Here is a 26,173-nt window from a genome sequence, read left to right on the forward strand (position 1 = left end):
TCATGTGTCTACTCGCATATATCTATGTATGTGATGTACAGACTGCATGCAGTGACGAGACAAGGCAACATCACCATTAAAAAGCGGTTAGTTCTGCGGGGTGCAGGAGATCACGAAGCAAGAGGGGCGAATAAGCAGGATGATTTGAGTGAGGAAAAGTCCCGAATCATAATCAAGTAAGAAAAGGGAGCTGTGGGGCTGAACCCTTACCGAGTACGTATGTAGACAAGTATCATTCTACCACAGAGCTGGATGCCAAGGTATTAAATGCAAGGCTGTGTGAGACAGAAATGAATATTGCGCGGTGGATATAGTGTAACCCTATGAAAAAGTTGCAAATTAGTTACTGACTCGGGATCCTTGTATTGCGTAGCCATTGGCCTTTGGTGGGTTGGACCGTATTGTTATCGGAGCTGAACGTTGATATTGTTTGGTTCGAAGAAAGTTTCTTTTTCTCTCTTTAAGTAATTACTGAATTGATTCAACACGGACTGCCGGCCAGTAAACCTATAAGATGAATTTGTGTGCAAAAATAGCAACAGCAGCAAACAGGACCCCTCCCACCAACCAAGATTATGAACATCATGACCTCGAGACTATCTTACAATTCTCATACCACCCAACCCGATTGAGCCGATATTATTCATAGGCATAAGAAAAGGACCATGGGATTATTCGAACTGAGGGGAGAAGACCGAATTCTAACTTCCAGAATCCGCATACCAAATTCAGGTACTCCTTTGCCATCTCCTATTCCGTGCAACAACTGTGGAGACAATGATTTACTTACCTCTGGAGATGGGACGAGTCTTTACGGCGTAAAGATCATGCTATCAATAAATCTTATTGTTCCTTCGGACTTTGTGATATTCCTCGAGTTCTATATTGTACATTGTTGTGTCGTCGTCTCTTGTTGATGGAGCGCGACTATTTCTCACGTGGTTGTTTATGTGTCCAATTCTGCCTACGTACTCAGCGCCTAAATCCGAAGCGTCTAAGGGCTAGAACAACATCATCAGATTTCCAGGGAGATGCTTCTCGATGACATGTCATACCTTGAGAATATTGCCACTTTCTAATCTCCGGAGAAATTTCATATCGAGACGGCGGCAATCAGGTTTTGTCGCTCCACCTAGCGCGGTAGTTGACCGCAGGCTATCCTTCGTTGATCTCATTGAAGGTTTCTGCTGTGTAACTGTGAACCTGGGTAGATTTCATATGATCTCCACACTGATTCCTCGTATTACATTCGAAAGATTGGTACTGAGTGTGAGTCGGTGGTTCATTTTTGGAGGGGTATAGACAGACGCGTCTTTGCCAGATCAACGGTTCATCTCTGAACTTTTCAAAGAATAAGGGAATTATTGGCTCTGTTTCATATGCTTCTAAAGCATTATTAGGAACGAAATTTTCCTATTGATAATAGGACCAGAGAAGTGGAACTCCTCTTTTTGCCATCAGCATGAGTGTCTGACGTGTCTGTACTCGGTCATGTCTGTGATCAGAGTTTGGTTTCTGGTACAGTACAATGCAGGGCGAATTGTAAGATACAGGGAGTGGGAAAGCTACAGTCAAACCCAAATCTTAAGAACCGCATGGTTCAAGCTTCATGGAATGTCCGAGTTATTTGATTGTATTGTTTGTGTAACATCGGCGGCAGATTGTGATACCAATGCCACGGTGATACTTTTGGAATAGGGATCAAAATGAAACCCAGAAGTCAGACTCCGCTGTCATAAGGTTCAGTTACTAGTAGGGTTCAGGCTTATTGACTTTAGGTTTTGTAGCTGATTAAGGGATGTAGATGCCAACTTAGGCATTTAGCTGCGTGTATGATAAGGTTAACCGATAGCTATTCATTTTTGGATGAGGTCAACTCAGCTAAAATTGCTTCCAAGGAAACTCAAAATCTACCTAGATGACTAAGTACAGTGTGTTAATTTGTGTTTTAGTTGGTCTGTCCTAGCTCACACATATTTTAGAGGTGTACTGCCATACCGGCGATACCGTATGGCAAGCATCCCCACTCTGAGTCTTCTAGCTTGAATCACCCCTTGCAGGTTTATGAAATGCTCCGAATTCAAAACTATGCCATCGGGGACGGCATATGATTTTCGCCAATATTTCGATTTCAATGTGTAAAAAAAGAAATACGAAGCATACATAATCTAGAAACAATGCTGGACCCTCCCATGGAACAATAGAATCTTCTATATGCCCTATGAGGTTTCGATGACGGCTGGATAGAAATGAGAAAAAGAATACCCGTGACGCTAATTTCCTTAGCTTGATGCCGCTACAATAAAGCGGTGGAGCAATGCGCTGATCGACTTACAAGTTCCATCAGTGCCTGACCTCAACACCTCTGTGAATTCGTAGTTGTGTCTTCAATAGAAGATCCCTTTCAGCAAGCCTAGTAGGGCATGCAACGCTACGGATACATGTAAGCGCTTGACCAACTTGTAATATTATGAGCATTTGATCTACGATCAGCATCTAACTACCGACAGGAAAATACTTGGCTACGTCAAGACTGTGCCGCTGCTCAGACTCCCAAACTAATTTGGACTTTCTACCTGAACAAGATGTTGTTAATCGGGCACATTCCTCACGCGTATCGGTGATAGCGATGCGAAGGTGTAAATCGTCAACATCTCCTGAAAAACAAGATTATGGTTGATTTCCTTACTAGAACCCTCATTTGTTTGTGTCTCTAGGTTAGAAGCCCGATCCTTTTACGGGGTCTAAACTCTAAAGACCCAGCAACGTGGTAATGGTCCGACATATCCTCCACACCCCCCTAGCAACTTAGCAACTTAGCAACTCACTTCGCAAGTCATTCATCACGCCAGTTCTGATAGCGCTTCATACCCTTGCGACACTTTCTTGAAAACAGCAATTTTCTAACATGAATGCCGCCAAACTACTGAGCTGGAACTTCTGAGTATCATACCTCTAATGGGTTTGTTTGGTTGCTTTTTGATATAGTAGTCGACACAATCTTCGCAACAATATCCAGAACAAATCTTAGGCTATGTTTGTCTTTTAGAAGATTCTTGACTCCTGCCGTGAGATTTTTGCCCACCACAATGATTTATGTCGGTTGGATTAACCCGAGGGCGCTTGAAGATTGGATTAGTTGTTTGCTAAAATATCCACTTCCACTGGCCAAGCAAGCGACTTTGAATTCTACTGACCCCGTCTTTCAACGTTCACTTGCCATTTTTCAACAGTGTTTTATAATTTTTGTAACAAGTACTCGGCGCTTGCAGAATCTGTCACCGAAAATCTCTGAAATGGGCCCTGAAGCCCTTGATGCCAAATGAGATATCCACTTACTATTCTGAGACAAAGCCAAAGAGGATTCTCAAAAGCACCTTTAGCACTGTTCGGTTAGCACCGCAAATCCATGCTGCTGTTAGTTAATTAATAGCTAAGGATTCCACGTGTTGTGAAAATCGCTAGAATGGCCTGCTAGAAGAGTTGACCAGTAAGTAGACCTTGTTCTTTCATTCAGTTGACTCTTCTACCCCCTGAAATCTGATTGTCGACCGGCATTCGCTCGTCCCCTGCAAACCTACACTGTACCAATTGTTCTCAAACCTTGTTGCACTCTTTTGAAATTCTTGAAAAAGTTGAAAGCCACTTGTATTACCTTGTCAATTTTGATTAATTAACTGTCATTTTAAAAATGAAAAATGAGGCTTTTCCAGAATTATACTCGATCGAGTTAAGAGCTAAATGTTAGGAAAAAGCTAAAAATTCATTATAACATAGAATGTACCTAGGTATCCTACAATATCGAATCTACCCCGGAGGACCACACCGTGAATCTTTTGATCCTAAATGGACCGAATCAACCGGGTGGAACCTAAGATCGAGGGGTGCATGCTCTGGTGAGCTTTTTGTACATATGTAGTCGCTCATCGTTCTCGATCTTGACCTCGAAACTTTTCTTGAAAGAAGAAAAAAAAAGGAACATCAGACTTTCTTCTACTTCAACCCAACTACTTCCCCTCTTCGACCCGATCTCCACAACTACAACTACATAACAAACAAGATCGACTTCTACTTTTACACCTTATCCCTTCAATCAAAGAGAACCTCGTACACCCGAAACTTTTCCGTCATTCGTTTTCTTTCTTACTTCGGCTCACAATATAAGATAAGAGAAAACGAATATCCCGGTCCGAGGCTGAGATAAATCTTTCAACTACCCCCTCGTCTCCTCTAAGCACTTTCACTCTCTAAACGTTGGAAATGTGCGATTATACTCAGGTTGAGTTTCGGTGTGGTTAGTGGTTCTTTTCCCTTTCACTGGTGGAAATCTATTTGCGATCTATTTACGTATTGACAAATTAGACTAACAAAGTTTCTGCTGGATTTATAGGTCACGTTCGGTATACTGTGCGGGCATGGTGTATCAATTATGAGACGACACATCGTCGGTGCCCACCCAATGTTGTGGCAGTCGAGTTTAGGTACTTGCATTCCAGCTCTTTCAACATGTACCGTGTACCAATTTTTTTCCGAATCAAATGTACTAATTGTGGATTTTTATAGGTTAGGTGAATCGGAAATGTGCGGTTAGTAGAACCCCTCCTTCACTTCCGTCAAGTCTAGACCGCTCGGACCGAACACGAAATAATATGATATGTCTAACATTTGCTAACAAGTCATTAGGTGATTGTAAACATGTTGGAGAGATGCCAGAATGGTATTCTCGAATCACCAAAAAGACGGCTCGCATTCACCTATGATAAATAATTGACTCGCTCATATTCGGGACTTGTGCTCATCCATCTATTATGTATGACGACGAAACCCGGGAACGACACAAGAGACAAACGAAAAAGGAAAGGACCAAAAGAACGAAAGGAAGAAGAAGAAGAAGATCATCGGATCAATTGGAACCAGGACGAAAGAGGCGAAGTCTTTTCTGGATCATCACTGGCCTGGCATACTTCTTACTTTACCATATGTTTGTACAGTATGCTGGACATAAACGTTTCCAACACAAGGATTTTTGGACAATGCAAAGAGTAACACTGGGATGGAGCAAGGGAAATGGATGGCTTATGTTACGGGTATGGATTTGGGTATGGGTATGGAGTAGGAAATCTTTTTATACATTACATATCCAGCAACGGACGGGGAATTGGGAAATTATTAAGGACAGACCAGGCAAGGAATGGAATGGAATGGGACGGCGTTCTCTCTATGAATAGTGTGGTGCATTTGGGAAGGATGTCACTTTTTCACTGGAAATTTACTCGCTGGATAAGGGACTTTCATTTTTTCTACGAGTATCAAGATTCATATGAATGATAATGGATCGTTGAGAATGAGATGTATGTATTCCACATACAACATTTTTACAAACCAAACAAAAGCGCATTCGCAAGCCAAAGATGCATTTCTCTCTTCTTCTCTTTTGTTCTCTTTACCACTTCCAGGACTCGGGAATGATCCAGGCCCGAAAATTTCTAGAAACTAGAGCAATCCGTATTTCACGGCCCAAAAACACAAGAAAGAAAGACATCCGTTAGGCATCCAAGATTTTCCAATATCTCGGGGAAGACAATCTCATCCACTGGTCATGGTAACACACATCTCACATCCTACGTCCAGCTTTTAGCTTCTGAGTTTCCTCCTCTCATCTCCCACGGCCGGGAAAAAAAGATCATGATAAAACTCAACTTACCGCAAGAGCCGGCCGTAAACCTCCATCTCCCCTTATCCCCAGACCTGGAACTTCACTACCGGCCCGCGTTTAAGACAGGGAAACCCCTCAGCATCACTCCTCGAAAAGTATTGGATGATGAGGAAGTACAAATTATGCAGCCAGGGGCCTTCTACATGTATTTTTCTTATTATTAAAGTTTTTCACATGAACGCTTGGACGAGTGGAGCGGCTTGCGAGGACGGGAGATTCGATGCAGAAGATGGTTATCGACAGGTAGGTAGGTACCTGTGCATAGCCGTCGCGTCCGCTTTGATCTGTTTCGTTTCGTCTCAGGGAGTCATGTCATTTTATGCATGGGTCATGACGGTGGTGATGCGAGATGAGAATTGATTGCATGTGGATAGATGGAGGGGTATATCGAATATACAAAAATTCGATGTATTATTTCTACTACCACTTATCGAAATGTCTTTAATTCGACTCGGGATATTCTTGTCGCATCAAATTCTGATGAGGAAGGTGGTGTGGTGACCGACTGGCTAAGGAAGTGGGAGATCTAGGTGTGTTTCGGAAGGCACTTTGCATACTTAGATATGTGGATTTGTGTACCCTTTGGTTGCTGAGTCGATGTACTGTGCATCATTATGCACGAAGAAAGACGAAATGTAAGTACAGGAAAGACATTGGATCGATTACATTCTATGGACATCATTTGTCTAGACGATTATTTATTATCATTCCTGGGCGATAATAGATGGAGTGGGATTGCAGTACAATGAGTCGATTCTTAAAATTTAGAGAAATCTAGAAGAGGGGTTGAAAATAAGAATTGGTCGGTGGTTAGTCGTGTGTACAGACAAATTTGTATGTATGTATGTATATATGTACGTATGTGCTGGCTACCGGCGTAGTACGCAGATCCAAAGGATGTTGTGTTGATCATTATGATTTGGGGATTCCCAGTACCCGGGTTAAAGGACGGTGTGGGGTTTTCGAGTGTAGGATTAGGTTTGTACGCAAGATACATACACATTCAAAAGGGAAAAGAAAAAGGAAAAGGGAGGGTAAGGAACGATAAAAAAAAAAAGAGAAGTGATGAAAATAAGGAGGTGAGGCAAGAAAAGTATCATCGACGGTGAAGAGCATCGGGATTATTTTACGATATGATTAGGTAGGCATCTAGGCAAGTGATTTGTGCCAAGATTCAGTCGTGACAGGTGAATAATTACCGAGTTCGGGTACACATTTGTACGGAGACATATATGTGGATGGGATTCTGGCACACAATGGGAAAGGAAACGAAGAAATGGGATGTTTATGCCCTATGTGATGATATGTGAAAGATGCGGTCCAATACCATGGTTAATCTAGATGCGATGCGTTGTTGTGTGCGGGGTCTAGGATCGTAGAGTGTGGGAGGTTTGTGGACGTGTGAGGTTAGGAAATATGATAGATGACTGATGATTGATGGTTTGATGTTTGAGCTTGTTGAATATGATAGTCGTGGTGTTTGCGCACAACATGTGGTGGAATTCTTTTTGTATGTAGTGTTACAGTAAGTCTATTAGTTGACCGACCTCATTCTTGGTTCTGGTCAGTTAGAGAGAGAAGTTGGTTGGTTTTTTGTTGAGTATGCGGTGAAGGTTTTGATTGATGTACAATAATGATATGATGTAAGCTCAAGTTATTGAATAGAATAGAAATCAAGAATTGAATATCTCTTCGCTTCGTTGCTATTGACGATGATTCAATTGCATAAACCAGTGAGAATGTATTTCCGAATGATACTTCGTGTGTTTACCCCCCTTTTTGGTTGCAGTTTTCTGCGCAATACAGTCATCTTACAATCATTTGTTCACATCAGCATCATTTGTACAACGCGTTCGCTCACTGAAGCTGGTTTGCTGTATCATTTTAGTAACATAATCGCAAACACATCCTGTTTTTGAATACGAACATGTTTTGTTATTCTTACTCCGAGGTATTTTTTAGCCACTTTGGTACATTCTTCGTAATCAATACTAATCTCGCTCCTTGTACTTTCTCATTGCGTTAATCACAATAACACGACTACTATCTAGGTTGTCTTCCTTGCATATTTCATCATCTATAATACATCCGTAGACCTCGATGAGCACGATTACATAGCTTTTAGACGCTACTGTTACAAGCGAGTAAAAAACTACTCAGCATACAAGAAGATGTGTTGCACCGCAGTTTAATACTATCCAGGTCTTCGGGCTCTCTGGATCCCTTCTATATAAAAGAAAAGAGCGGGGTGTGTTTTAATTTCGGTACCGAGACGATTTGATTTTGAATTATTTGAATTATCACATTTTTCTGTTGTCTGCTTTGTTTTTATTCCCATCTGCTTGGGACGATCAGCCACGCATTTATGGAAACCCCCGCTGATATGCCAAGTGAATTTCACGCAAAATGGATAACTAGTTTTCCATATGTAATGTACTAGTGACTTCCTTTAAGCAACATTGCCATGTATCTGACTGGGTACCCGCGTGGGAAATGTACCGAGTAGAAATTCTAGAATTTACGTCGCCTAGGTCTAAACAGGGTAGTTCATCCTGTCATTCTTCCAAACGGTCGTAGAAGACGTGGGGTTTGGTGGGGGTGAACTGCGGCATGCAGCTGTCGTTCAATCATGGTCGGAAAAGGATAAGAATCCATGAAGAGGTCATTTCGTGTGAGGACTAGGAGTTATTGTATGTTGAATAATTACCCGATTAGGCAAGTCACTATCAATCACCTCATGTCACAATATCTTCAATGATCCCGATATACTTTCACATTTACTAGGGATGTCGATATGGACGGATATCGGTATTCAATTCTATTAGAATACGATGTGGATAGATGTGATTAGGAACCGGGTAAGCAAAGAGATTCGTAACAGCGTCGGAGGTAAGCATTGCTTTCCAGATAGCAATACATGCCCAACACCCAAGACATATAATACCGGCTCTTACCGGAGCCACTCATAAGGAAGCGCCTCGTTCACGTGCGGAGTATATTATATTACAATCTTCCTTTTCTCCTATGACATCCGTTTCCATTCCGTCCGAGACGAGACGAGACAAGACGAGACAAGACAAGACATGCAAAGCTAGCAAACGGCTGCAACTGCAATGGCAAATACCGATGTGAATCAATATACAATAAAAGAGCCGATGAACCGGATGCGAGCGGTCGAAGCAGTAAAAGACAAGGATTAGAAAGAGTTTGGATGGATGTTTGGTGGCTTGCGGGAAATAATCCTGTTTGTAGCACCTTGCGGGGATTCGGAAGTATGGATTTGTAGATGAGCGAGATTGGAGAGAATTTGAGAGGTGATAGATATTGACGTACACAAGACATGTTGTGCCAGGTTAACATTTCTATAGTGTTTCGATTGATTGATTCTTAGATGGTTAGAAAAATTGGACGGAGATGCAGACACCTGAGGTCCTGAGCAGACGGGATGGAAAGAGGAGAAGAGTTATCTCGGCAGATGGTAAGGGGGTATTTTGGCTTTTGGTCAAGAGTTCACTAGCAATTCATCAGCCGGTGTTGCATCTGTAAAGTCTTGATTTTCACTGAGTTATCAACTAATGAAAGGTGTTAGGTTATAGTGAGAAAGAAATAAGCGGCAAACTCATTGTATCACATTGGATATATCATGATCACAGCATACACTGGTTTTGAATACAGCATGGAGGTCTTCCCCATAGATCTCGGAGATCCTTCTACCGAATTAGTTCAGTATGCCCATATCCCTTTCCCTTGATTGCCATTGTCATTGCAGCGACAGACTCGAGAACAAAACACAAAGAAGAACGGATAATTACAGCCGATCCCGTCCCTCCACAACATATGTACGCACTGTCATTATCTCTACCTGCCCATCGAGCCCGTTTTAACGGGTTTTCTTCCGAAACCTGGTTCCTCAATTGGGAGAAAAATACAATGATATCCAATATATATAGCTGCAGTTAGGGTGCTATAACATGTTTACCGGATTTTGACTTATTGCAATACATATACATACAGTCTTCCAGCATGAAAGATGGTCAAATTTAACAAATCTATTTCCATTAACTTGGCCATATCTGATCATATGGTTCCTGCATATCGTATGTAGCTGTAGATTCATGCCTACTACGTGTACAACGGCCCAAGAAAGCGTTGAGAAAATCATTGTAAATTAATAGCAAGATCAATAATTTTTCCGCAATTTTTATTTATTCTAGCTTTCAATGGATTAACCTCAACACACCTGAGTAGTGCAATTCTAACAGGGGAGCTCGTTAGACATTTCTTTCTCCGCTCAGTCCGAAGCCAGCCATATTCTATGAAGTTGTATGGATGATATACTAGATTCCTTCACCGATTATTCATTACTCATCATCACCGGCGTCATTTGCTATGAAGTTCTTACTCGGTGCGCGCGACTTCATCCATTTACTACTAGCTAGCGAGGCCAGCTCATCCATCGATATACGATAGAAGGTGTATCATTCGTGTAACCCCCACCTGCCTTATTCATCCTTTTGACCACTGAAGATGATCTTCTCGATAGTCTGACTTCCATATCATCAATCAATTAATAACAAATACAAAGCCGTGTATCTCAAAAGAAGTCACAAGCTCACCATTTTCCTTATCCATCACTGAATGATAAGTAAAGCTGCCCAAATTCTCACCCCATCTCTAGTTCCATCCAACCTCTCATCTTAGCAATACCTGTTTGTTTACAGCTAAATGAATAGTCCAATCTCACTCGTCCTCACTCACATATTTTCGTACCAATAAAACAAGAGCATACCCCTCACCCACATATCCCCTTTATACTACCCCGAATATGCAGCGCTCATCATCTATTCCCTTCTTAGCTGCGCATACATTCGCTACCAAACTTGGACCAACTGTTCAACGTCTTCCATGTTCCCATTCCCAGGTATCCACGGTATCCAATTCCCTTTTGCTATTTTCGCTGTATCGGATTGTTATGGTGCGTATTGTTTAGTAATTTTTAACCTATCGCATAAATCGTATTTTCACGAAAACAAATTCTGCGCAGCTAGAGGTATTCATGAGTATGTGAGCATGCATGCTGGCGAGGCTTGGTGTTGATATCAATAGCTATATACATACCTACAGTAAGTAATACCCCTTCATTTTCGTTTACCGTAATCAACACAATTGCAAAGCACACTACTCGGTACAGTACCGTGGCTCGCGTGCCTCAAAGCACTTCAATCTAAGCACTCCAACCTAACCATCTGTTCTCTCTCCGATATCTAATCCATCCAACACCCAAACAAACACCCAATACAACATCGTTATAACATTTGAAATAATATCCGTGCCGCACCATGCCCTTCCACATCCACATCCACCATCCATCACCACTCATATCTCTCCACCCCACCCACCATATCTCATCTGACAAGCATAGGTATACAGGATATCATGTGCGCGCATCCAATTCAACCCCAGCGTCCCATCCATCCATCCCAAACCCATCTTGGGAAATGTGAGAAGACCCCTTACCTCACCCTAAACCCTACCAATGTCATGTCCGACCGTTGTGATATGATGTGATGTGACGTCCTGCACATCACTCACACAGACGGGTCTACCTTACCTAAATTAGAACTTCTGGAAGATGAAAAGATTAGATTAAATTTTTTCTCTTTTAAAAAAGATTAAAAAATTAGTCGATGCTGCAACTCCTCCTTTGGTAAACTTATCCAAAGTTTTCAAAGTGGTGAGAATTGTTGTTTGGGAAAATGATATGACACCCCCAAGCTATTTCTTCTCCTTTTCAGGAGAAAGAAGTGCACGAGAATATCCATCATACGTACAACGCAAACTCAGGTCTCCAACATCGCGTGCCAACCATCTCGAAGGACTCACCTCTCCAAAGCTTCTAGAACATATCTTCCCATTTGCCCCATCTCGGCATCCCACTTTTCTTCTTATTCTTCAAAGGATTTTATATTCCGAGACAATTCAATTTGAATCTTTTATAACGTAGGAACTTGGATACTTTTTTTCCATTCGTCTCTTTCGCATAGGTAGGTAGGTAGTCTCTCCCCAATTAGCGAACTCGGAGCGTATAGCCACTTGATGGAAAAGGAAACCGCATACTATACTACTGATATACTAAAGTCTTATTTATAGACACTTAATTAACTCTCAATCTACCAATCTAATCCTCAAAATTCAAACCCTCCATAAACACTCAATTCCACTTTGACAATCCAAGAATCAAACAATCTTTCCTCTCCCTCGATAAGTACCGAGAAAGTGCAAGACTTCCCTCCCATGCCAAGCCATGCGATGCGATGTTTCAATACAATACAATACAATAAATACTCCACCTATATTTCTCCCATGTATTCCATATTCGTCCATTCATGCACTCCCAATATCTAGTGAATACTCATCAAACCAACTCCCAGCTCCATTTCCCTTCCTCACTCCTCACATACAAACCATCCATAGAACCCCCATCCCGCACCCCCATATTCAATATCCAATATACCACATGCACCATCCAATCTCAACACTCCCTACCCCCTATCCACACTCCGGCACGGAGAATTTTTCAACTCCCAGCGTTACATACATGATACATGATATACAATACCTAGCACCTACATGTGTCAAGATCTTTCTTTCCTTTCTTCCCGCCTGCCTGCTCGCCTTCCCGTTTATTTTGGTACGAAAGAAGAATTCTCCGATGCAGAGGACCTGGATCTGGACCTAGACATAGGGGTTTCTTTTCCATAGCTGTTGTTACCTCATCTCTTTCGTAGATGTATATGCATATGTGCATACATACATACATACATACATACAAGAGAGAAACAAATCATCCCATTCCACAGCCTACTCCCCTCAAAAACATTTCTTCAACAAAACAATAAAACCCTCAATCCTCGTCCAAATCAAGCATGCTACATCAACCATACATCTGACTACCATTTCCAATCTCCATTCACACTCACCCACACAAACACACGCGCACATGAAAAAAGACAAAAAAAGCAATGTATCACCAAAGCAGACCCTTGAAACACAAAAAGCATCATCCATACCTCTACATAAACCTGACATCGTCATCCACCTGCCGTGTAATCCATTACCGTCACACAACAGCTCACCCCTACCTACCACCACCATCAATTTCAGGGGTTCTTTTCCCTCTCCCTTTTCCGCATCCCAAATATCAACATAAACATAAACATAAACATAAACGGCACAGTGGTCTGATTTCAGATACTCGTAACAATAAGCGTAGATTATCATTTCCATGGTATCATTGAAGAAAGAGAAATACAAGACCCTACGCAGCTATACATTTACACATCAAGCAAGCGGGCATCCATCCCTAACCTATACTTCGTAAACATGTGTGTATATCTACGCACATGACAACCTTTCCCCTCAAACAAATGTGCTGCGCTCGTACAATAAAGCAGAATATAGTACAATCAACGCCAGCCACGACCACATATGCATATCGAACACGACATATGAGCATAATCATCGTCTCATTTCGCCTCACATTCATTCGCATTCGCCTCGCCCTCGTCTACGACGACGAATAAAACCCCTTATATGCACCAAGACAGAAGATGCCACCTCAAACCACAAGGGAAAAGATTACCAAGCACGACCATAACACCGTTTGATCAGTGCCAAATAAACCTTTCCTTTCCTTTCCTGTCCTTTCCTTTCCGTTTCGCCATCTACCCGATACTCTCAATTCCTATTCTATCGTTGGTTCATTAAATGTTTGATTTCCATATGCTTAGTGTTTGGATATGTTTTGTCGTGCCTATAAACCAATTGTTATTAGTACCGTGAAAACAGTATGTAAGTGCATGTATAAAAATCTTACCTTCATAAGCTCAATTTTTGCCTTCAAAGCACTTGTGACCTCGGCAGCCCTCTTCCAGCTTTCTACACCTGTTCCATTGCCACTAGGAATACTACCAGTTCTAGACATGCGATCACTTGTGTAAGATAGTGGCGCAGGGCTAGCCCTGCCACTACCACTAGCAGCACTTGATCTTCCATTACTTGTAGGTTCCAAATCAGGACTTAACATATTTCGACCATAAGGACCCGCCCCGTTTAAATTATCTTCTCCAATTGAAGATGTGATAGACATACGAGGGCGACTTCTATAATCTGGGCGTCCACTGTCTGAAGGAGCGCCATACATAGATTCGCGGTGATTGACAGCCTCATCATGTGCTCCATCACGTCCGGGGCTCGATAATCCTCTTGATGGGCTGTGATTACTCGCTCTTTCAGCGGCTGATAGAGCATGCTTTAATCTGTTTTGCTCCCTCCTCAATTGCGCACACATTGCTTCCGCCGTTTCGGCATCTGCTCTCGAACGAACCAGTTGGGTTTCCTTTGCTTTGATTGATAAAACGTCTCGTGTGTGATCCTCTATTAGCTGTGCATTTTGATTCTTCAATTCTTGAATTTCTGAAAATAGTCGCGAGCGTTCTTGGCGCATTTCGTCAGCTTGGCGTAATAAACGATCTTTGTCCAATCGCAGTTCTTCTAGCTCAGCTTTCTCTAAAGCAGTCAGACCGGCATTTGGTGGAGGTGACATTGAGGACATGGGAGGAGCTGCATTAGCGGATGGTGCTTTTGCCAATGATCGACCAGCTGGTCCACGGCCTAAACCTACACGAGGTGGAGGTGGAGCTTCATCTTCAATCGGAACTGGTGATGGGGCGTTACGTTTAGGTGAAGCAAGTGCTGGTGGTACCACTTTTTTCCCTGGTGGCTTCAGTCCAAGACCACCTGGCTTCTTTAATCCAGCGGCACTTCTTGCTGTAGGCTGGGGCTCTAATGGAGCTTGTTGAGCATAAGCACTTGGTGGTGGAGGTGGTTTCTTTGCGACTGTCTTCTTTACCATTTTCTTAGGGCCTGCTGCTGGGGCAGCTTTAGGAGCTACAGGGGCGGGAGGAGGCTTAGGCTTATCCTTTGCTTTGACTTCTGCAATGTCAAAGAATTCCTTGATTTTAGTTTTCCGAATATCATCCAGCCCTTCAAGGTGTGGTCCCATTGCACGCTCGCCCATAATCTTCATTATCGTACCCAATACTTCAGCTCCACTAGATCTCAGTACTTCACTCGATTCTGCGAGTAACTTCTTTGCAGCTTCTGAAATCTGAGTTACTTCGGCTTTGGAGGGAGCTTCTCGAGTTGTCCTGAGTGATCTAATCAAAAATTTAACGGTTCCCTCTTTGACTTGAGGATTCTTGTGTTTCAGGAACTCAAGAGTTTCCTCTAAACATTCAGTCAAACTCGTTGCAGCAAATACCTGATCAAGTGCTGCACCTAGAGCATCTGAAACAGACGCCTTCTTCTCTTTCAATCTCTCCATAATAGGGCTTTGAATGACGGATCTATATTTGGCGAACCCCTTTCGTAAACCTTGGGCTAAAACTTCAACACACTGTGCAGCTTGAGTGACAACTGCAATGTTAGCGTCCTTCATACATTTTGCCAGACCGTGAATTATCAAGCCAAAATCGGCATCTTTAATTCTAGGAACATTGACACAGGTGTATAGAGCCTCCAGCGCTTCCTTTCGCTCTTTCCATTTTGACGAAGCTAACTGTTCGTGGAAATTTGCAGGGACCTTGGATAATACATCTTGTGGTTCAGCTAAGTCAAATGCATCAATCTCGACACCTTCAGCCTCTAACTCATCCTCCTCTTCTGCACCACCTTCACCGGGGGGAGGTGCCCTAGACATTGCTGCTTGTTGTGATCTGAGGAATCGTTCTTGTTTTGGCGCTGGCTCCCCCTTGATCTTTTCAAACTGAGCTTCCATATCGGTCTGTTGTGTAGGTTTAAGGTCCCCCAGAACATTGGCTTCATGGCCTCTCGTAACCATCTATAAAACTCGATAGCTAATTTTGTAGCTTCCGCACGTACATTCTTATCTGCATGACCGAATGGTTTTGGAAGAACTTTGAGAACGGGCTTAGGATCCACCGTCTTGCATCCGTATTCATGATATATGGCGGTTAGTGCAGTTACCGTCGCTGCGACAATTTTTGGTTGTTTATGCGACAATGCAGGAAGAAGCTCTTCGACGACAGGGGCAGCTATATCTAATTCGACATATAACAATAGGGCTTCGAGCGCAGATGCTTTGGTAGCAGCTCTTGTTGAACTTAGTCCCTTCTCGACCAGGGAAGTTAATGTATGGCTTCGTGTCCTGGTACAATGTTCGCGCCCACCAAACTTTAAGAAAGCGCATAATGCCGCAATACCATCTTGTTGTGCCGCAACGTTCGAATCTGCCACGGCTCCCTTCCATAGTCCAGGGTCGTTAAGGAATGGTTTAAACACTGGGTCATGTTCATCTGGTGTGATTTCGAATTGTTTTGCTGCATCTTCATATGCTGCCTTTCTTACTTTCCATATCTATCACCGAGTATAAGTATTAGTCTGTGTTTGCTGCCAGTCGAAAAGGGTTGATAGCGCAAAGGAGAGAAATAGTTATGATGGACCTTCAGCAGAGAAAGCATACCTTATGTTGAAATCTATCTGGGAGGGGTAGAGAACTGAAATCTTCTTCTTGCTCTGCCATCTTGGCTCCTGTAACTTTTTTAGGGCTCTGTGGTAGCTTTCCAGTAGCTATCCGTTTGGTTAGCTTTAGCTTTGACAAAGACATGGGTAATGGAGGGGGATGCTTCTCCAATCCCATATAGAGAACGGAGAGGTGGATTGAAGGTGTCGCAGATTAGAAAATGCCATCATTATTGCATGTAGGAAAGAGCACCGGAAGCTACCTACCAATTTGATGTTGTATGCAAATTTGAGAAAGAGTTTATGGTCGTGGGGTAAATTTGGGGAGAGGAAAGCACCGGTCGGTGTTTAGATAGGATGGATTGTTTTGGTTGAAATTTGAATGATACTTCTGATATTGATAGAATTATCTCATGTGAAAGTGGAAGGGAAAACGTGCTTGAGGTTGATAAAAATCCTGTGTATGTCAAAATAGTAAACAACACACTTTATTCCTAATAGGTATTGAGATTACAATTCCACAATAGAGAGTACGGGTTCAGAAGAATTGAATTGAATTGAATTGAATTGATGCGTTGTGTTGTTGACTTTACCGCAAAATTGAAGAGAGGGTACTCCCGTCACCGTAACCGTAACGACCGATATCGATAAATCCCTGCCAAATTGGCGCGTGCACGCTTTCATAATAAAGTTGGGCGTCCAAAATGTATCAAAAAGACAAAAGAAGAATAATCAAAGAATGATAAACGCGTAGTCTGTCTTGAGTGAATGTCAACATAAGAAAGAAATATCAAATCAAAATGTTTCCAAAATACCTAGGTACCACTTACCTACCTACCGTACCCAGTACCTACCTAGATACTATTAGACACTCATCGTATAACAAAACGTCATGAACCTTCCGTGGATTCTGGAATTCATGGCATAAATCATTGATTCTTGCATAATGTTGTTTCAAATCATAAATAAGAATCCGCATCAATTGACCAAAGTATTCATTTTGTCTCAGTAGAACACAAAGAAAGAACTTCTGCCCTACCGCCTATCGTCAAAACAAAAGTTGTGGACACCCCGCGCTTCTGAGCATAAATAAAGTAGGTATAGCCAGCCAGCCAGCCAGCTATCTAGCCATCCAGCCATCCATACCCAACCTTAACACTTTACCGGTACGTGTGAAGGAACGTGTGCAAAGCGTGTGTGCATACTTGCGCTTCGAAAAGTCAAAAGGCATAAAATCACAACAAATTACCCATCCACGAGGAAAAAAAGAAAAAAAGAGATCATTATCAGATATCGGAGACAAGAAACGAACCGTTTAATATTTCGCTTGCCAGGCGCATCAGCCTTGGAAGGAATCAAATATCAAAGTCCCGTTCAACTTCATGTATCGCATACAATAGTCGTCATGAGCCAATATCTGACGTCGCGGCAGGCCGAGGAGCTGTGAGTTGAACATATCTTCTTCATCACATCCTCATGATGGCTAATATTACTCTCGCAGGCACAAGTCTATGATAGCATACCTTACCTCGACGAATCTTTTACATAGTGCCGCGACGTTACGTGAGGAACTTGATATCGGTGAAAGCTTCGATTCTGCCACGAGTAAGAAATATGAAGGTCTTCTGGAGAAGAAATGGACAAGTGTGGTGCGGTTACAGAAGAAGGTGAGAATCCTCAATATCAAACTCAACAAGAGTTCTATACTGATTATTGGGAAACAGATAATGGATCTCGAAGCGAGAAATGCGGCTTTACAAAGTGAAATCGACAATGCAACACCTACATCTCTATCAAATCGAAATACCGATCCTACAGCTTGGCTACCAAAATCACCAGCAAGGCATAATCTTCAGTCGCACAGGGAAGCAATTACTTGTGTTGCGTTCCATCCAGTATTTTCATCGTTGGCATCGGGTTCGGAGGACTGCACAATCAAGATTTGGGATTGGGAACTTGGAGAATTAGAACTCACTGTCAAAGGACACACGAGAGCAGTACTGGATGTTGATTTCGGTGGCCCGAGAGGAGGAACATTACTGGCATCGTGTTCTAGTGATCTGACTATCAAATTATGGGACCCAAGCGATCAGTATAAAAATATTCGCACATTACCTGGACACGATCATTCTGTTTCAGCCGTACGATTCATACCTAGCGGCGCAGCTGGGTCACCTTCATCTGGAAACCTTTTGGTATCAGCAAGTCGAGACAAAACTTTACGCATATGGGATGTTTCCACGGGATATTGTGTGAAAACTATTCGAGGACATGCGGATTGGGTTCGTGATGTAGCACCTTCTTTTGACGGCCGATGGCTTCTATCTGCTGGGGTGGATCAAACCGCAAGAATATGGGATGCATCATCAGGAGACATAAAGGCAACTTTATTAGGTCATGAAAATACGATCGAATGTTGTGTATTCGCACCACCAGCAAGTTACCCTCATCTGGCTACCATGGCAGGATTAAAGAAACCACCTGCAGCGAGCAGTTCTGCTGAATATGTCGCTACCGGAGCTCGAGATAAGAGTATTCGAATATGGGATGCTAGAGGTACATTGATTAAGACACTCGTTGGTCATGATAATTGGATTAGAGCCCTTGTCTTTCATCCTGGTGGAAAATATTTGTTAAGTGTGGCAGATGATAGAACATTAAGGTGTTGGGATCTTGCACAAGAAGGAAAATGTGTGAAGACGATAAGTGATTCGCATGGTCATTTCGTCAGTTGTATGAGATGGGCTCCAAGTGTTATTAAGGATGTTCCTATCCTCAATGGAGAAAATGGCGTGGCAATTCCGACCAAGAATGGTAATGGGACAGCGAAGAAAGAGGATGCAAAAGTAAGCATCAGATGTGTTATTGCGACAGGGTGTGTAGACCAGGTTGTCCGAGTGTTTGCATCATGACCACATGTAAAGCATGTGCTATCAATAGGAGAATCGCCAAGAGAGGACTTTGATATCAGAGCAGCAGGAGTTCGTGGAGTTCGCTCATACCATAAGAATAAATTCCTTGCTCCAACTTGGCTATTGGAGAAATATGTCACGAACTTTATGCTTAGAATGTGTATAGGAGGAGTTGCATTGACTAGCTTCTCTCAATTACAATTCAATTTAATATGAAGAATAATTGACTTTAGAACACAGAATCTACGCTCTCAATACAATCAGTGATGTTCCAAAAATATGAGATCAAGATTAAGAAGTAGAATCCCAGGCTCGGGATAACGATTCACAGGTGAGTAAATACCTAGCTGGATATCTGACATAGCCCCCATGAAGGGGGGGCAATATATCGTACATGGTAAAATGATTATGCGAGGTAAGCACATGACATGAATGGTCAATCGAGTGTCAGTAAATTTGAAGCACTCCCCCCTCCCGTATAGATATGCATTGCGCAAAAGTATCCAACCTCGGTGCAACCTGCCTCTTCCTGGACTTCATCGTACTACCTACGCACTTCTCGAATTGCTTCTCATAGGTTCTCACTAACCACCGCTTTATTAATTAATTCTCAATCAGGACTCCACTGCGAGATGCGAGATGAGCCGTGAGATCCGTCGACTTGGTGCTTAGGAGTCTCCAGGCTCTAATATCTTGAGAATGGTGGAATTTCTGTGTCGAATTGAGATTGCGTTGATATCAATATCGATGTAGCGCAAATCAAGCTTGAGAGGACCTGTTTTAAGAAAGAGGATACGTCCGGTCCTATTTTTGAAGAGGAGCGGTTCAAAATTATATCGGCAAGTCTATTATTATCTTTGGAGTTAACAAGTAACAATTAACAGCCCACTGACGAAAAATAATAGATTGAGAACAAGGCTAGGCATCAGAATTTCTATGATCAAACATTATTGGGCGTGATGACCGACTGAAATCAACTCGTACCGCCAGGAAGGATGTGAAAAATGGAGATACAGTGCGCGCACACGAGCCTTCCAAGTGGTCAGGGTACGAGCAGGGAAATTATCACGTCGTGCCTGTTCAGTGCGAAGCAATGCCTCGTCTATAATTTATGGGGCACGAAGTAGGTACTCTTCACACACATATTGCGGGTATAATCATCAATGTGGCAATTGTCATGCATGTCAGCGCTAATGAACAATACAGACGAGGGCTTGAAGAGGATTTGTACCGAATACTACCTGTTGGAGACCTTTTCTCGTTTAGTGCAATTAAAATTGGCATGTAGTATGCATTCAAACAGTCTGTGATATCAGGAAATATGCGTTTGGGGGCTTCCTTAGTGGGTTGGATCCGTAAGCCTTTGTTCTATCAAACCATGGTAGACTAATTTTTTCCTCTTTCCTCTTTTATTTTGTAGAATGTCCCTCGCAATTAAAAGTTTTGAGATTTGTTTGCTGTTTCCTTCCATTCCATAAGTAGATAGCAGATAATCATGTCAATCACTCTACGCCAGCGCTATATGCTACTTAGTGTATTCGTAGCCTCGACTATACTTCTTACTGGTTTCTATCTACTAAATAGTATAAGACCACTCACATCTTTTGCTCCTCAATCCGAACCACTCGAGACTGGTCCAAAGCATCCAAAATATAAAGCCTTCAAGCCTCCGAAAAGCTATCCTATAGTTGACAATTTCCCTCTTGCTTTGAACGCACATTCAGCTTCAGAGCTTCCGCCAATTCCAAAATGGAATCAACCTCCTAATCCGCATGTCCCCGAAAAAACTCCTCTACTTATTGGGTTTACAAGGAATTGGCGTCTTCTTCAGCAAGTTGTTGTTTCTTATATTACTGCAGGATGGCCTCCTTCGGATATATACGTCGTCGAGAATACAGGTGTTATGAATTCAAATAAAGATGGACAACTATCCCTTCAAAACCCCTTCTTTCTCAATCATACTCGATTAAATATGCTTGGTGTGAATGTCCTCATAACGCCTACTCTACTCACCTTCTCCCAAGTACAAAACTATTTCTTATGGACAGCGATTGAAAACAAATGGCCAGCTTATTTTTGGAGTCATATGGATCTCGCCATCCTGTCATTCGAAGATAGATGGATAGATGCTCATCCAGATAATACCAACCCCTCACCCAAAGAATTCCAATCCCTCTACGATCACTGCGTCTCCACTCTCCGTAACGTAACAACTCCAAACCCCGAAACCGGAGTCGTAAAACCATGGGCCCTCGAATTCTTCTCCTACGATCGCCTCGCTCTCGTCAACACGGAATCGTATCAGAAAGTCGGGGGTTGGGATACCTTGATACCTTTCTACGGCACCGATTGCGACATGCATGAAAGACTCGCCATGGAAGGATTCGAAATGAGAGAATGGCCTGCGGGTGCTATCTGGGATGTAGCGAGTAGTCTGGATGATCTCGAAGTTTTGTATCGGAAGAAAGAGGGCCCAGATCCCTCTTTCATTGATCCGAATATCGTCGAAGAAGAACTCGCTAAAGCTAAAGCGGAAGCAAACTCAATACCTGATGCTTCTCTTCCCTCTGGAAAAAATCCCCGCGATTTAAGCTCGAGAAATCTGTTCTCGGATAAGAATCACAGAGAATGGACTGATGAACCCGTAGCCCAGGAATCATGGCGCAAACTTCTAGACGTATTAGACCATATGGGACACTCCAAGGGCGCGAATAAAAATGGTCGAAATACATGGCAGGGAAGACAGGTAGGCGGACAAAATGATCCTTATTACAGGGATTCCGAGGGCTTTGAAATAGGCATTCAGATGTCGATTGAACATGGGAGGAGAGTGTTTGCGGAGAAATGGGGACATAGGGATTGTGATTTGAGGGCACAGGGGTTGGTGCCTGGTGATGCTTGGAGGGTGGAACGGGATTGGTAAGTTTTAGGGGGCGGGTGAGGCGTGCTTGGCTTTTGGCGGTTGGGTTTGTATGTATCAATGGTATTTGGGTGTTGAAAAGATTGGCAATATTGAGTAGCAAAATCGCTGAGTAAATCGAAAGAGACGGACGGTAAAAGATAATAGGAATAGGTATGCGAGTAGGAAGAAGGGAAGGCAAAGGCAAAGAGAGACTGGGAATTTGTACACTTATACCATATGAAGCGCGTGTTTCGGGGCGCTATGAGGGATCGGCACGGAATAGCTAGATGGGTTATGTGTGTACTCGAGTAGGATGAAATGTGATGTATTATGAATTTAGATATATCGTATAGGTTTGCTACATCTGTAGAGTTATTGATTTTTTGGATAGTAGGATGAGGATGTGGAAGTTGGTTCGGTTCGGTTCGGTTTGGTAGTTTGATTTAAATTTTGGAATGTCTCGGGTGGAGTTTGTGCTGGGTTAGGTTGAGGTGGAAGGGAGGGAGTTGAAATGATGAAAGCAAAGGAGTTGAAGTTGGACTTGTATATTATGAACCCTGAGTTCTCCTATCAAAATAAATGAAAAGATGAGGAACGATGTAAATAGGAATTTCAGAGCCGACTTCAGGGGGAGATGACGATACGATAAGAGATTGATGTAATAGGTGGATGAAGCTATGTGGGAGGTGTAAGGAAAAGGTATGATGTAGATATATGTTCAAGTAAGGAATATTTATATCATGTATACTTTGATATTTAGGTAGGTAGTGTCAAGTGAGTTGTGTCAAAAGTATCCCGTAACAAGATTGAGATGGACAGAGTATAAGTGATTGATTAATTGTATTCCAAGATCCCTATGATGTATACCCTCTCACCTCGCGATCCAAAAATTCCAAGTCTCCAAACACGAACACCAAACCCCGAATCCAAACCCAATTCCCACATCCCACATCCAAAATCCAAACAAATAGATACCTAGCGAAACCAAAATCAAAATACCGCTCCACGTTCAAAAACCCCTCCCTCACTCCCCCGTCAAATCCAAAACCTCCACCTCTTCCGCCCTCCACGCTCTACTCCTACCCTCCACCAACTCCTCCCTCCCCACTTCCCTCCAAGACCCAGGTAACGATTCACGTAGCATAATATATCTCCTCGTATTTTTCTCCTTTTTTCCATGTTCAAACGATACATTTTCCTCGACGATTTCCGTTTCGATTGTCTGTTCTCTTATCGTTTCAATTTCATTGATTTTTTCCCCTTCTTTTTCATTTTCTCCTTGCGGGTTTCGTTGCGAGAGGGATTTGAGAGATTTAGGTTTGAGGGGTGAATGGGAGGGGGAATTGGTGATGTTGTAGATTGTGGTGTTGATGTTGATGGTGGTGTGGTATGTAGGTGTATAAGTGTTATGATGATCGTGGATATGTTCGTAATCGTAAGCGTAATCGTGGTTGGTATATTGCGGACTCGTTTTCATTGGGAGGGGAGAACTAGATGGGATGACAAGTTTGGGATATCCGGGGGAGTCATCGAAATCTCGAATCAATGGTTCGGGAAAGGCGGATGGAGTTCCGGGAGGAGAGGAAGTGAGATCGATAATCCTTCCTGGTGAGTAATTTTGCGAAGGAGCCGTTTTGTAGGAGGATTTGGAGATGGATGAGCAGCCTGAGGAAGAAGATTTATTGCTTGAAGAGTGCAGTGAGAAATCGATTTTGCGGTTTATGGGTTGGGGAGTGAGTGGTGGGCGGGTACTTGGATTTGTATGGAGAGCTGCTAGAGGTGATGAGAGGCCTGATGTTGTGTTTGCTGGGGGTGAAGATCGCTTTTTCCGCGGAGAGGGACGATCATTGTAGATGGGAGTTCTGGGAGGTGAAAGAGATGGTTCGTTGGCTTCGTCGTCACTTAACGAAATGGGTTGTTGTCGATGCTTTTGTCTGGAGAGTGGCGAGGGGATGTATTGAGGCTTGGGACTTGGACTCATTGAGCCATAAGTTTGAAATGTTTTAGTTGGAGTTGAAGGTTTTCGAAGACGTGAGGGCTTCGTAATTTGAGGTAAAGGTTGAGAAAAGGATGATTGAGATGTAGCCCATGGATTCAACCTTGGATTTTCCTTCTCTTTGATAGCAGCTGGTTTGCGACCGCGTGTGAGTCGTTTCTTTGCTACTCCTGGTACTGGTGATTTAGGACTTCTAATGCTTGGAGCCAAGAATTGAGGTGGTAGATCATCTTCCGATAATTCGACATTTTGGGTACGCTGACTCGATGCTTTGGCTGTGGACCTGGTGCTTTTTTCTGATCTCTCGATAAAACGATCCATTGCACCCTTAGACATACCACCGGTACTTTTACTTGATGCTCTAGATTTGGTGGTTTTGGTTTCTGCTCTTTTTGCAGCAGCCTTTTGTTGCAAGGCCTTTTTAGGATCTCGAAGAGCTTCTTCATAGTCCTCCACAGTAAGTGGTACGCCAACCTTAACAATAGACTCGAATATCCATAATTTATCTGCTTTTGTAGGATCATATGGAGAAGGTCCACGTTTCCGTGGAGTATCAGCCGGTGCCGCATCATCCGATGCGTACGCCTGTATTTGGTCATCCTCAAGAAGAGGGGCCAAGCCATCTCTTCCGTAATCTTCGACCTCATTGTCTTCTTCATCTAGATCAATATCAACTATTTCAAGAGGCTGGTAGATGACTCTCAATTCTGGAACTTCATCCGTAGTGACATGTCTTCTCTGGCCACAGATAGACTTTACCAATTCCATCTCATTAAGCTTTGTAAGCATAGGGTCATCGTATTCGGAATCTTGTCGATCTCCACGTTGACGAAGTTTTGTTAGCAACAACACTGGTGCTAAACCGCGTACAAACTTTTTTGCTCCCTCTTTCCCTTTCCATTCAAATGCATCGCCCACGAAATTTCGAAGTCTCGGAATATTAATCTCTCCTTCCCATACAATTTGATTCCGAAGCCTTTCAACCTTCGCTAAAGACGAAACAACAGGATGGGTATAATAACCCAAAACTTTACGGTCCGGAAAATCTTCAGGGATTTGTAGAGCCTTTCGTTTGGTTCTAAAGAACTTGCTTTCGTTTGTGAATAATTCGTGAGCCAAATCCGCTCTCCATTCATCATACGCGGCAACATCCTCTCTTCGAATCTGACACAATCTCTTTCCAAAACCGGCTCTAGCAGCTTCGCAAGCAACCTTCACACCACATCCAGGAATTCCTTCGGTTTTATAATCCCCTCCACTCATCAAGGCTACCAGAATCATACCTTCGCGATCTAATCCTGATTTGCCAGCTTTGGTAGCTTTAGCATCATAAACATTAACATGTGTTGGTGAACCAGCACCACTCTTCTTTTCCGTTGCTCCAGCAGACCAGCTTCGGAATGTCAGCCCACTTCCAAACATAAGTGTATCGACATCTTCACTCAGCACAGCATCTACAATCCCTTCACGCTGTAGAAGAGCACACTCTGCTTCGGCTTCTCCAGGAGCAATATGATATGCAAATCCAAATAGCTTAAGTAGTTCTTTAGTCATCAAATCCGGAATCGAAGCACCGCTTCGTCCCGTTTGCTTGTTACGTTTGACGGGCGGTTTATGAGGCCCATCGAAGACAAACAATGGTTGCACGGAAATAGAAAGAAGTCTAAGAAGTCGATAGTACAGTGTTCGCAGCGCTGGATTCGTACCACCTATGACCGATGAGTTGGATATTCCCATGATCATGTGCTAATCAGCTTACCTTGACCAGACTGGATTTGGAAGTTCCAAATCGAGATATCGATTGCTATCCGCAAAGGAATCCCAGTTTTCTCGTATTTTTCAATCGAGATCTTCGAGAGAGCTACTCTTTCTCCGGGTCCAATCTCCCCGTAAATTCTGAAACTTTGATCAGTATATAGAGCTTGTGTTGTCGAAAATATCATCACTCACCCCTTGATACCCATGATGGCAAACGCAATTTTTCAAATCTAATTCCAAAATCTATACATAATAATAGCACTGCTATTAAGAAACAACAATTTTACAAGGTAAAAGCAAAGAGGTATAGTTTGAACGATAATGCTAGTGAGTGAAGTTGAAGAAAA

General features: G+C 42.8%; 6 protein-coding genes across 6 annotated transcripts; 4 read left to right on the forward strand and 2 right to left on the reverse strand.

The window, feature by feature from the left end:
• Positions 1–4,260: 4,260 nt before the first annotated feature.
• Positions 4,261–4,760, forward strand: Bfra_012282 (uncharacterized protein; the record flags this gene model as incomplete). Its single annotated transcript, XM_037342599.1, has 4 exons — positions 4,261–4,294; positions 4,391–4,481; positions 4,564–4,586; positions 4,684–4,760. The coding sequence occupies 4 exons, from the start codon at positions 4,261–4,263 to the stop codon at positions 4,758–4,760; spliced, it is 225 nt and encodes a 74-aa protein (XP_037187583.1).
• A 48-nt stretch (positions 4,761–4,808) lies between these two features.
• Positions 4,809–5,228, forward strand: Bfra_012283 (uncharacterized protein; the record flags this gene model as incomplete). The annotated part of the gene is made up of 2 exons (XM_037342600.1): positions 4,809–5,087; positions 5,145–5,228. 2 exons carry the CDS (start codon positions 4,809–4,811, stop codon positions 5,226–5,228), a joined length of 363 nt encoding a protein of 120 aa, XP_037187584.1.
• Positions 5,229–13,502: 8,274 nt separating this feature from the next.
• Positions 13,503–16,319, reverse strand: Bfra_012284 (putative spindle pole body component alp14 protein; the record flags this gene model as incomplete). Its single annotated transcript, XM_037342601.1, has 4 exons — positions 13,503–13,529; positions 13,593–15,617; positions 15,659–16,153; positions 16,260–16,319. 4 exons carry the CDS (start codon positions 16,317–16,319, stop codon positions 13,503–13,505), a joined length of 2,607 nt encoding a protein of 868 aa, XP_037187585.1.
• A 1,344-nt stretch (positions 16,320–17,663) lies between these two features.
• On the forward strand, positions 17,664–19,170 carry Bfra_012285sa (putative nuclear migration protein; the record flags this gene model as incomplete). Its single annotated transcript, XM_037342602.1, has 3 exons — positions 17,664–17,701; positions 17,760–17,925; positions 17,983–19,170. 3 exons carry the CDS (start codon positions 17,664–17,666, stop codon positions 19,168–19,170), a joined length of 1,392 nt encoding a protein of 463 aa, XP_037187586.1.
• Positions 19,171–20,665: 1,495 nt separating this feature from the next.
• Bfra_012286 (uncharacterized protein) lies at positions 20,666–22,093 on the forward strand (the record flags this gene model as incomplete). Its single annotated transcript, XM_037342603.1, has 1 exon — positions 20,666–22,093. One exon carries the CDS (start codon positions 20,666–20,668, stop codon positions 22,091–22,093), a length of 1,428 nt encoding a protein of 475 aa, XP_037187587.1.
• A 1,003-nt stretch (positions 22,094–23,096) lies between these two features.
• Bfra_012287 (putative flap structure-specific endonuclease protein) lies at positions 23,097–26,032 on the reverse strand (the record flags this gene model as incomplete). Its single annotated transcript, XM_037342604.1, has 3 exons — positions 23,097–25,777; positions 25,828–25,964; positions 26,019–26,032. The coding sequence occupies 3 exons, from the start codon at positions 26,030–26,032 to the stop codon at positions 23,097–23,099; spliced, it is 2,832 nt and encodes a 943-aa protein (XP_037187588.1).
• Positions 26,033–26,173: the final 141 nt, after the last annotated feature.

Source organism: Botrytis fragariae, assembly GCF_013461495.1.
Source record: "Botrytis fragariae strain BVB16 chromosome Unknown tig00000270, whole genome shotgun sequence".
NCBI lineage: Eukaryota > Fungi > Ascomycota > Leotiomycetes > Helotiales > Sclerotiniaceae > Botrytis > Botrytis fragariae.